At 45.9% G+C, this 12,062-nt stretch overlaps 1 protein-coding gene across 2 annotated transcripts in view; it reads right to left on the bottom strand.

The window, feature by feature from the left end:
- The window catches only part of STARD10 (StAR related lipid transfer domain containing 10), a 36,062-nt gene extending 30,804 nt beyond the window's left edge, over nucleotides 1–5,258 (bottom strand). The window contains exons 1-2 of one of the 2 annotated variants that reach the window (XM_051987193.1): nucleotides 5,053–5,258; nucleotides 3,549–3,845 (exon numbers count right to left, since the gene is read on the bottom strand). In XM_051987193.1, the coding sequence (XP_051843153.1) occupies nucleotides 3,549–3,752 (204 nt within the window). In that variant the 5' untranslated portion in view covers nucleotides 3,753–3,845; nucleotides 5,053–5,258. The remainder of the gene's footprint in view (nucleotides 1–3,548; nucleotides 3,846–5,052) is intronic. The other variant, XM_051987192.1, reaches the window with a different exon arrangement.
- Between the last annotated feature and the right edge of the window lie 6,804 nt (nucleotides 5,259–12,062).

Below are 12,062 nucleotides of genomic sequence, written 5' to 3'. Positions count from 1 at the left end.
TTAAGTTACTATTACATGCAAAGCTGAGATACAAACATGGAAACCAAAGTATCTCTCCTCTCAATGAGTTTACATATGGAGGCAGGACAGGAGTGGGAGGGTGATACCGGGTATTGGAATTATGGTACCTAGATGAGGTAGGATGGAGTTGAGGTCAGTGAGTTTGTCTCCCCCCACCCCCTCTACTCATACTTTTTGAGAAATAAACACTAACAGGAAGCCCAGAGAGAGAGAGATTTATAGAAAAAGATGACAGAAAAAAAGACCTGAAGGAGGGGAAGAGAAGTTGTTGCCCAGCTCTGAAATTTCACAGTAGGATGTGCAGAAGGCACAGGGGCAATCTCTGAGAAGTAAAGGGAAACAAATTTTATCCCATGAAACTCTCTCCTAGGAGAGGAGCTGGTTCTAGTCCCTGAAAACTGAGTATCACGGTCAAGGACATAAATGTTAGAATAACAGAAGAGCCCTAAGTTTGAAATTCAGAACCAGGTTTACCACCAATTTGCCAGGTGACCTCAGGGGACCCTTTCTCTGCACGAGGGCCACTGATGAGATCATCTCCAAGAGTGTTCCCACTCTCTGCCAATCTCTATATTCCAGGCTCTTTCTAGCTCTAATATCTTGCCCATGACTCTCCTTGTTTCCCCATTCCCTCTGTAAGTTGGGTCATAAACTAGCCATGCCATACTTCCCAATCTGCTTCTCTGCAGCAAGCCAGTGGGAGACTGCCTGAGGATAGGGCTGGCATTAGGAGAAAATCTGGGGATTCTTAATCTAGTTTGGTGTCTGAGACCCCTTTGGTAGCTTGGTAAAATCCCCATGTTCCTTTTCAGAATCATGATTTTAAATATGATCACAAAAGAAACTGTCATATTAAAATAGTTTTCAAAAAACAAGTTTGTAGAAATCAATTAATAATCCTCTGGCTTACGTTGCACAGGACACAACATCCTGGAGCACACCAGGCATGGCAGTGGTCTCTGCAGAAAGATAAACTTTTCCAATATATCATGAAATCAGAGGATCTCAACAGTTACCACTAGTTGGAGATACCTTCATTTGAGACATATACCCCTTCCCACAATGACAGAAAAGGTTTTGTGAGATGAAATGATGGGAAAGAACTTTCTCACTGGACAGAATTAACATGCTCCCTCAGAAATAAATAGTTGCCAACAGTTTCCATTTCATAGATGGATGTTCCCATTCTATCCCACCCAGCAAGGCATGGTGTGTATGTATGCAAGTGAAATTAGAGAGATGAAATCTGAGAGCAAAGAGGGAAGCAAAGACCTGAACTCAAATCTCCAGACTCTGAATGATGCATTGCTGATGTAGGGTACTATGGATGGGCAAAAAGAAAGAGCCCTTGATCTCAGGGAGCCCCAGCCTGAGTTGGAAGATGTTGGCCCCTTTCTCAACTCCCAATCTAGGATGTGAGTACAAAATATTAAGCACTTAAAAAAGACAAAGAGCCAAAAAGGATAAATGGAACCCAGAAATCTTCCCACTAAAGGTGAGCCAAGAGCTGAGGACTCAAAAGAAAGAAATAGGATTCACAGAAGGGGACTCCCCCTTTCCTACTGTCTCCTATAATCCCAAAGTATTAGATTAATGAGAAGGAATATTGTGCTCCCGTCCCCTCAACCAAATAAGCAGACCTGACAACTGTCAGTCAGTTCAATAAGCATTTATTAAGCACCTACTACATGCCAGGTACCATAAGCATTTTTAAAGGTTTGCATACATCATCTCACCTAAGACACTGTACCCTTGTGAGATAGGTTATGGGAGGCACAATTATTCCCATTTTAGAACTGAAGAGAGTATAGTTCAAGAGTGATGGCCCAGATCACAGCGCTGGTATGTGACAGAGAATTTGAGGGTTTGTACCTAGGTCTTTCTCGATTTAATTCTAGCTATCTAACTTGACAAAGATTGGGGGTAGATGCAGTTTTTTCCCTGTGTCCTGAGCTCTGCATATGTGTGTATATACATATCTATATCTATCTATCTATCTATCTATCTATATGTATATATATATATATATATGTATGTGTGTGTATATATATGTATGTGTGTGTATATATATGTGTATATATGTATATATATATGTATATATATGTGTGTATATATGTATGTATATATATATGTATGTATATATATATGTATGTATATATATATGTATATATATATATGTATGTATATATGTGTGTGTATATATATATATATATAATATATATATATATATATATATATATATATATATATATATATATATATATATATATATATATCATTTGCTCTGTTCTTGTACTGACAGTTCTAGGGGGAGCCAGCCCTTGAGGGAAGGCCAATAGTTGCAGAGGAATAATTAAGAGATGCAATAATCCTCTCTATCATGGAAATCTTCCCTGGTTGAACTGCAGAGAAGCCCTGCTCTGCCCAAGCTGATATGACCAAGTAAAAATATTATCGGGAATATTGAACTGCTGCCTGGTGGTGGTCCTGGAAGAGTGGGGCAAAGGGGCTCAGCTGAACAGTAGTGACGAGGGGATCTTTGTGCAAAGGCAGGGGATCAGGACACAGAGCAAAAAAAAAAAAAATTGGCGTTGTTCATAGTTACAAGAGAAAATTCAAATAGTGATAGAGTCACCCCTCAGAGTGGGAACAAAATCTTAACAGAACCAGGCCCTGAGCCTCTATTCTGCTTAAGTAAAAGGGAAACACTAAGACCACCAGGCCCAAGATAATTGGAAAGTAGGAGGCTTGGAATATAAGGCAGTGAAGGCTGGGGGAGGGGGAGAACAGTTTCTGACCTCTGTCAGTGAAAAAGAAATCTGAACACAAGTCTTGCCCATTCTTACAGACTTCATAGAGGATATTGGTCAAATCACTTCTCTTTTCTTGCCTACATTTTTCCCATTTGTAAAATGGATACACAGCTATCTCTACTGCATACTTCATAGAGATGGTTGTAAAGAAAGGGTTTTGTAAACTGTAAGGCTATATAAAATCTGAGAATTGTTATTAAGACAAGGTCTCAGGAAGCCAAGTAGAATATTAAGGGGAGCATGGAGAAAGAAAGACTTGACACCTGACTTTGCCTTTGACTTACTGTGTGATTGTACCTTGGTTTCCTCCTTTGCAAGCTACTGATAATGCATGACCTTCCATCCCAAAGGTGTTGATGAAAAGTACTTAAAACACTGGAGAGAGAATTATCTTTAGGGAAAAGAGAATTTCTTAAAGAACTGGGTAGCTGGGGTAGGAAAAGAAAGTGGGCTGGAGGCTAGGAGAACTGGACTGGAGTTATGGCTCCATCCATGACTTACTGGGTGACCTTGGACAAGCCCACAGTATTCTCTGAGCCTCGATTTCCCCATTTATTTTATATTTATTCATTTATAAATAATCTCACCTCCAAGATCTTTCTAGCTCCAGGGTTTTATGAGTGATGAAGATGCCAGACCTGGCACCATCTCCCCACCCCCTTCCTGTTGTTCTCCCAGAAGGCAGTGGCAGTGCAACTGACCCAGGGTCCTTACCTTGATCTTGTGAAGGGGCCGATCTAGTTCCATAGCCTGCACCCACACCCCCAAGCCGCCCTTGCTGTAGGTCAGGTTCCAGCCTGCTTCAGCCTCACACTCAGCTCTGAAGTTCTGGAAGTCGTGGTCATCGGGCACTTGCACGCTGTCTCTGCCCAGTGCTGGTCGGGGGGCCTGGGGTCCATCAGGGTCTGAGGACTCCATGGAGAAGGGAGGATCGAGGGGGAGGAACCTCCAGGACCCAGGTCCTCACCAGGGCAGAAGCCTCTGCCAAGGCTGAATCAGCCTTCCCCGGACCTGAAAGACCGGTTTGGGGACTGGAGTGAGCAAGACAACTTAGACAATGAGAACAGGAGTGGGAGAGAGGGGAGCAGGAATACAGTGTACCATAAGCTGAGGGCCATATCCTATCCTCTGGGCAGAATGGGGGAGGGGCTAAGAGAGGACTGGGAAAGGGACTGGGGTTCGAGGTGAGGACAAGAATACACACAAATCCCCACCGCACAATAGCCAATACTCTGAGGCTCAAGAAGGGTCAGAATGGACCCCCACCAGTCCATCCATCCCCAACCAGGGGAGAGAGTTGAATGGGTACTTTCCCTAGAACCCAGAGGGAACCCTTCAGGGGGCAATTCCAAATCCCACCTCCAAGGAAGAACAGAGCAGAAAAACCGGTCTGTGGGACATAGGAAGACTGGGGGGGAGGAGGGAATGGGGAAAAGTAGAGCGAATATCAGGTCCTAGGAAAAAGAAGGGACAGCAGACTGTCATGTCATTCAACAGAGGAGAATGAAGGTATAAAAGAAGAAACTGAGGCATCTTGGGGCATATGTAAGAAACTGGAAAGTCTCAAGGCTCTGAGCGAATAACAATTAGGAGAACCTAGGGGAAACTGAGGGGAAAGTGACAGGGAGGAAAGAGGAGACATGGGGCCCGATGTAAAGGTGCAAGAGGACCTTGGGAGCTGAGCAGAATAAAGCCAAGTCTAGGATCCCGGAACACAGAAGCGGGCGCAGAGCCGACTTCAGGGATAAGGCAGAGGGAGCTCCAAGGAGATCTTTGGGACAGAGGTGTCCCCAGGGCTAAGATGGGAATTCCGGGGCCTCGGAAACAGGGAGAGCTGGAAACTTGGCGAGATCAGCAAAGGAGAGATTCAAAGGGAGCAATAGAGCTGGAGAGGATTCGAGGATAGTGAAGACCCACAGAAGGCTCCTAGAGGGAGGGTGTCCTGGGGCCGGATGAGGTCTGATCCTGGAAGGGATCGAGGGTGTCCCAGGTTAGCAGGGCAAACCAGGGGCTCTGAGGGGCTTGGGGGACCCCAAGTTGACGAGGACAGAAGAAAGGCTGGCATGGTCCTCTCTCGGAACCCAAAGGGGCCCGGAGCTGCGACTAACTCTATCTGCAGGGGCTGCATGCACGGAGATGGAGGGCTTGGGGGACGGGGATGGGACAGTGACGGGCTCCGCGCAGGTCCTTCCGGCCCCGGCCGGGCCAGACATCTCACCTGCTCCGGCGGCCGCCCCCGCCCAGGCCCGGGGTGCAAGAGTCTCCGCCTCTGCTGCCGCTGCAACCCGGGGCCGCTGCTTCTCTGAGGGGGCGAGGGGACTGGACTCGGAGGCCGCCGCTCGCCCGACTCCCGGTCCCTTGGCCGCCCTTCTCCCTCGGACCCCTCCCGGCCCCCGAGCCGGCGCCCGCTCCAGCTGGGGTTTTTCCAAGCTGCGGAGGTGAAGCTGATGAGCCGCCCGCCCGCAGCCCAGCCCCGCCCCGCCCTCCCCCCGGGTCCTAGCGCCCGCCCCCACCTCACCTCTCCACCGCCTCCCCACCGCTACACAGTCTCCAGCTTCTCCCTCTCCTCCCCGCCCCACCCTGCCCCGCCCGGCCAGTCCCAGCCTGGCCTCTCCCGGCCTCGCCCGAGGGGAGAGGGGGCTGCGGGGCAGGGGGCCAGGTGAGAATAGAGGGAGGGAAGGTCAGGAAAGAGGAGGGGACAGGAGAGGAGGGGGCTGGGAAAGGGGTGGGGCCTGGGGAGAAGAGAGACGGGGGTGGGATGGCCCGCGGGGGATGGAGTTAGGGAGGATTGCCAAGGGGGAGGACGGCCTAGGGGAGAGCGCCGGAGTTGGTCCCAGCTAAGGAGTGGGAGCCGGGATCTCGAAATCTGGCACTCCAAAGCACTTGCCGGATCGTCTAACCGAACTCCCTCATTTCAAAGAGGAGGAGGGTTAAGGAGGGACCTGAGTAAGAGGAGGAGGCAGGGAAGGAGGGGAGGAGAAGAAGAGGAGGAAGGGGAGAAAATAGGGAGGAGGGGAGAAAATGAGGAGGAGGGGAAGGGAAGGATGGGGGAGGAGAAAGGAGGGGAAGATTTGAGGGAAAAGTGGGGGAAGGAGGGAGAAGAGGGAAGGGGAAGATGGGGGAGGGGAGAAGGTAGCTAAGCAGGGGAAGTGCTTAGCCTGGAGAGATGATCTTCCCCTCCCCCGAAGACCAGGACATCCTTGGCCAGGCTGAGTCGGAGCTCAGCACCAAACGCTACCAGAGTTCTTGCACATTGTACCACTTCAAAAACAAAGGCCTACACTAAATGTTGACTTGTATACACACTTAGACCTTCCCCGAGAACAGATAAGAACAGCTTCTAATTTTGTATCCCTTTAAAGTTCCTTTCTTCTGAGGCTTACCGGACAAATATCATCCCTGTTTGAGTTTTAGGAAACTGAGGCCCAGAGAGGAAGGGTTTTATGGAAGGTCTTGCCCAAAATCATACACACAAACAAGGCAGCTGAACTGGGAACCTTGCACACACTTGATGTCCCTGACATGTCCAAGAATGACAGCCACTAGAGGTTCAGAAAAGGAGAAGATACAACCCAGAGCACAAAGCTGGTCAGCCCTGGAGAGGTAGAATCTGGATCAGCAGGCTCCCAGTCTGGGTATTTCCCCTACTCTCCATGTATCCAGTGCATGGTGATCATAGGATTTTGAGCTAGACCTTCAGTGCAACAAACATTTAACACTGTATGTAAAGGTCTTCCCTTTTCTGAAACTACTTCATCATCTATAGAATGATTGGGTTGGGTTCCAGTTCTGAAAATTTAGGTTCTAAAAGAAATCTAAGATTGCTACTGCTGTTGCTACCACTACCACCATTAAATTCTGTAAAATGAGGATAATAGCACTTAAAAGGTTATTGTAAGGATCAAATGAAGTAACATATAAAGTGCTGTATATGCATTGTCATAGTAATACTAGTAAAAATTCCAAATTTCATAGCATTTTAAGGTATACAGAGTTCTCCAAAAAGAAAAAAAAAAGAATGGGGGAGGCCCTTACCCTCCCTGCCAACAGACATTACAAGGATCATTACTACCACTTTGTAAATGAGGAAACTAAGGTTCAAACAAGTTAAGTCCCATGCCTAACATCACACAACTGGTAAATGTTGGAGCTGACAACTTTAATCCAGGTCTCAGAGGCTTCCAACTCCCATATTTGTTTTACTCTCCCCTAGGCTGCTAAAAGGAATCCCTAAACCCAGCTAACCTTCATCTTACAGATGAGGAAACTAAGTCTCAGAAGGTAGAGGGACTTTGCTCAAGCTTCTAATTTGTGGAATCCTGGAATCCAAGGCTGTTCTGTTCCAACTCTACCCACCTTGGCCAGCTCTGTGAGACCTGGGGAAGATGATAGAATCTAACTGTCAGTGTGCCTCTTCTATTTCCCCACCTCCCACTAGGGTGCAAAGCTAAACCTAACAGAATTCTCTCGGGAAAGCACTAATAGAAAGACCAGGGGTGGCTGTGGCAGGTGCTCAGAAATAGCTGTGTTCTTGAAGAGCTATAGGCACCCAGGAATCTTGGTGCAGCTGAGTCTATTTTAAGCACAACCAAGACGCTGGGACTCAAACAGGCCCTACAAGGGACCCTTCTGTATATCGAAGAATTCTTCTGTAAAGCAAATCATGATTCCCGGCTTGACCTGTTTGGCAAAATAGCAACTGTTTATAGATTCTCTAGAAATATACATACTTGTATTCCTCATTTAGTAATGAATAAATTGTTCTAAAACAAAATTAATGGTTTATAATTGTATTGTATTATTTATTTGTGTATTGCAATATTTATTTTAAGAAAGAGCTGGATTATAGTATGGTTAATACTTTATATCAGGTAGAGCTCTGCAAAGATGAATTTTTAAAATGTTTGATGGGAAGCTAGGAGACTGAGCCCGTTGTTCTGCCTCTAACTTGCTATTTGACTTAATTAAGTCATCTGACCTTAGGGCCTTGATTTTCCTTTCAACAAAATGAAGGAAGTGGACTGGATGCTCATTAAACTGATTTTTGAGGTCTAAGATATCAGTGAGTTGTTCCACAAGCATTTATTATGTACTTACAATGGGCTAGCCAGCTTAGACACTGGGGATGAAAGGAAAGGTGAAAACTCAATGTGAATGGATGTCACTGATTTGGTGCTCTAATATTCCCAGTGACTAGATATGTGACTTTGGACAAATATTTTCCCTTATTCTGAATCTAAGATTATACCTTTTCTTGGCTAATCCTTCCTAGAACTGGGAATCAAGGGTTTAGAACTCCTACAATAAGAAAGACTGGCTGGAGGTAGCAAAAGTAATACAAAGACACCCTGACCCCAAGGAGGAAGAGACAAGGGGACAATGGGGATGGAGGCGAGGGAGAGGTCTCCCTTCTCCAGTCATTCCACTTCAGACTAAGGATCTTCCGAGAAAAGATGCTGCTCTCAGACTCAAATGTAGGAATGGGCAGGGGAGAGGAATGCAGCCTCAGTGAGCCAGCCCCTTCCCAGAACTGAAGACCAGTCCCCTCTACCCACAGGAAACACTTAGTTTTTGAAGGAGACAACAAAGCAAATAGGTGAAAAACCAGAGAAATAGAAATTGCAGCCCAAGGCCAAACAGATTAACCATTAACCCTTAGTTCTAGTCCAGAGGAAGGGTTGTCCAGGGAAACAGACAGGGACATTCTATTCACAGAGTGCCACCTCAATGTTTCCCCTAGGAGTCAGAGGGTGGGGTGGGGGTGAAGTAGTGGTAGACTGAGCTGGGAGAGCAGAGGGAGCACCTCTAGCTGATTATCAAATAAACTGCTCTCTTTTCCCAGTAATGCCCCTTCACACTAAAACCTATTTAGGAGTCACCCTGTGTGATCTGTGTGATCTGTGTGACCTTTGATCTTTGGACTTCTGCTCTCAGGGTCTCCCAGCCTCTCTTTCTGTAAAATGACAGGGTTAAAGAATAGATCATCTTTAAGGCTTCTTCCAGTTCTAAGTCCTGAGATTCTTTTTCCAATGCACTTTAATACTCTCCCTTTGGGGTCTTTGTCCCTATTTGACCTGAGGAGGAACTGAGGGTCCAAGAAAGAAAGCAACTGACAGAAATCCTATATAAAATGTAGGGCTTTCAGGTCTCAGCCCAGGGCTCTTTGCCCTGTACCCCTCTCTACAACAGTTCTCAGAGGACCTGCTTTTAATTCAGTCATTCATTCCTTTGTTCATTAATTCATCAAAGAAACATTTATTGACACTAAATCTCCTTCCTCCTTGATTCAAACCTGGCTTTAATTTGGCCACAAGCACAGAATCTTAACTGGTTCAGTTCCCAACATTTTATAGATGGGAAAACAGTGAAACAATGGCAGCAGGTTCTAGCTTTGTTTTTGACTAGTTACATAATGTTGATCAAGTCCCTAATCTATCTCTGGGCCTCAGGTCCTTAGAGTTGGATTGAGTTAGCTTTAATGTCATCCACCCTCAGTGGAAGCAAGCAATACAAGTTCCAGTGAACTGAGAGAAGGCAAGGAAAGGCCTTGGGTTAAACCTTAAGCTGACCAGGTTGGAGGAAATATTAGGAGGAGAAAGAGTCTGCTCTTACTCACCATCCAGACAGACAGAGGGTGGAAAAGGGTTGCCTCAGTGTCCTCCCCACTCTAGGAGATAGGGAGAAGGCCCCCCTGCCCCTCCACCCCCCACCCCCTTCTTTGGGATAGACAGCTGAGACCTGTTTCCAGCCAAGCCAATTGTTAGGTTACCTGGGTGATGAGGTCCCAAGGGAGGGGCAGAGATTGGACTCCCCTGGGGATTGGGTGAATCCCTCTATGATGTCACCAGAGATTGAGTATGGCCAGGGTATGAGGAAGGTCTCCTTTACTTCCCCTCACAGAACCCCAGAGCAAGGTAGCCCCTGAACTTAAACATTCCAGGTTTACCCATAACTCTTCAATACTACAAATCACAGGGATACTTGACCTCAATACTCTGAAATTCTGGGGTAGAGGATTCTCCCAAGCAAAATGGTAACTATTCATGCTCCTTCTAGGGCACATAAGATTACACATTCCTTGCCCCTACTTTTCCCCCGACCCTTGCCATAAATGAGAAGACTACAGGCCAGAAAAAGCTATTACTTGGCAAAGATTTAGACAGTTGTTTGGGTCAGACAAAGCAATATCCCCAGGTATATCCTGTGATTAAGACTGTACAGATCTCTAGGGGGAAGGTTACTAATTTAAGAGAAGAGATATTTTCTTTTGTTATTGTCTTTTGAGAGGCGATTGAGGTTGACTTGCCCAGGGTCTCACAGCTAGTAAGTGTTAAGTGGCTGAGGATTTGAACTCAGTTCCTCCTGACTTCAGGGCCAGTGCTTTATCCACTGGGCCATCTAGCTGTCCCAAAAATAGATATGCTCTAATTTTCTAAAATAAAACTGTAGACATTATGAGCCTTGTGAATCCATGTGCTTTTAAGGGAGAAGACTATATTCCAGAGCACAAGGGCTGTCAGATATTGAAGTTTCAATTTCACTAGGGTAGTATGAATGAGCTCCTGGTGAAAGAAGTCCCCAAAGTATATCTGGATCCTTTGAAACAAAGGGTTATGCTGGCAAGACCTGGGAGTGGTTGACCCGGATCTAAGGCTCAGAGGAAAGGAGATAGTATTTACCCAAGGTGGGGATTCCAGGCTCTGAAGAAGCAAATACAGGAATGGTGGAAGGAGGGTTGGGGTAGCTGTTTCCCAGCAAATCCTCAAGCCTCTTAGCCCCAACTTTTTCCTAACTTTTTTAGTTCTTGTCCTACTTCATTCACACTGATATTTTGAGACAGACAGTCCTATGTTTGTCCCTTCTCTTTCACACACCCCCAGCTCTAAACAAATACATCTCAGATTACTCACACTGAGACTTAACACAAAGACTTACAAATAATGGGTCACAGGTCACAGAAACATCAGACCCAGAAAGGATATTAGAGATCATTTTTGCACTGCTATGATTTTGAAAGAAATAAAGGAAATTATATGAGAAGACTGGAAGGCAAGCTGTAAAGAGCTTTAAAAACTAGAATTTATTGGGAGCCATTGGAATTCACTGTAGAGACTCATGATCACATCTGTGCTCTAGGAAAGTCCCTTTGGCAGCTATGAGGAGAGTGGATGGGAGACAGGAAAGAGTCCTGAAGGAGGGAGAGCCAGCTTGGAGGCTCCTGCAGCAGGTCAGCTAAGATGAGATGAAGGTCTGAACTGGTATGGGAGTCATGGAGTAGGTGGTGAAAGCTCTCACAGAGGTAAAAAATGACAAGACTAGGCTGGATGAGAAAAGGTGCAGAAACAGATAACTTCAAGGTGAAGAACCCAGGGGGCCAGAGATTGCAAAGTTTTGCAGGGGAGATAAGATCAGGGTAAAAGAAAAAGGGTTCTGGGGGCAGCTAGATGGTACAGTGGATAGAGCATCATCCCTGAAGTCAGGAGGGCTAGAGTTCAAATCTGGCCTCAGACATTTAATACTTCCTAGCTATGTGACTCTGGGCAAGTCACTTAATAAGTCCCAATTGCCTCAGCAAAAAAAAAAAAAAAAAAAAGGTTCTGTTTTGAGCATGTTGAGATTTAGGCAGCTACGACATCTCCAGGTCCTCAGTAAATGCTCGCTTCCTTACTTTTCTTCCCCTACAATATTCCTGATTTGAATTATCCAGAAGGCCATAGAATGAGAGAATTTAGGGAGAGAATTGACTGTAGAACCCTCTCTAGAGGACAAGAGTCCTGAGCTCGAGAATTAGCTCTAATCCTAAAAGCTATGTGTCCTTTTTAGGTTAGGTGATCTCTCCTCTCTGGGCATTGATTCTCCCCTCTGTGAAGTTCACTTTCAGATCTGCTGTAAGAAGCCAATGAAATGCAACCACAGGCACAATGGTTGGACTTCTCATCAGTGTTGATCAGGGGTCCCTCCATGTATTGGATGTACAACCTCAGTCTTGCCCATTCCTCTCAGTAAGCCTGTTTCCACTTCTGTAAAACGAGAGCAGACACTCTTTTTCTTTTCCCTAAAGCCAAAGTTTGAAGAATCAAACAAGAAAATAAGATAGGTCTAGAGACTAAGAAAGGGAAGAGGGGGAAATGTCTCCATTTATTTTAGACATGCTCAGGCTTCTTATCAGGGGGACAGAATGACCTCCAGAGCTCTCTTCACAGGCTTCTTTATCTGTCCATCCCATCC

This window comes from Antechinus flavipes, chromosome 3 (assembly GCF_016432865.1).
Source record: "Antechinus flavipes isolate AdamAnt ecotype Samford, QLD, Australia chromosome 3, AdamAnt_v2, whole genome shotgun sequence".
NCBI classification, from domain to species: domain Eukaryota; kingdom Metazoa; phylum Chordata; class Mammalia; order Dasyuromorphia; family Dasyuridae; genus Antechinus; species Antechinus flavipes.
Note: the sequence above shows the minus strand (reverse complement) of the source record. Positions and strands in the feature narration are given on the sequence as shown.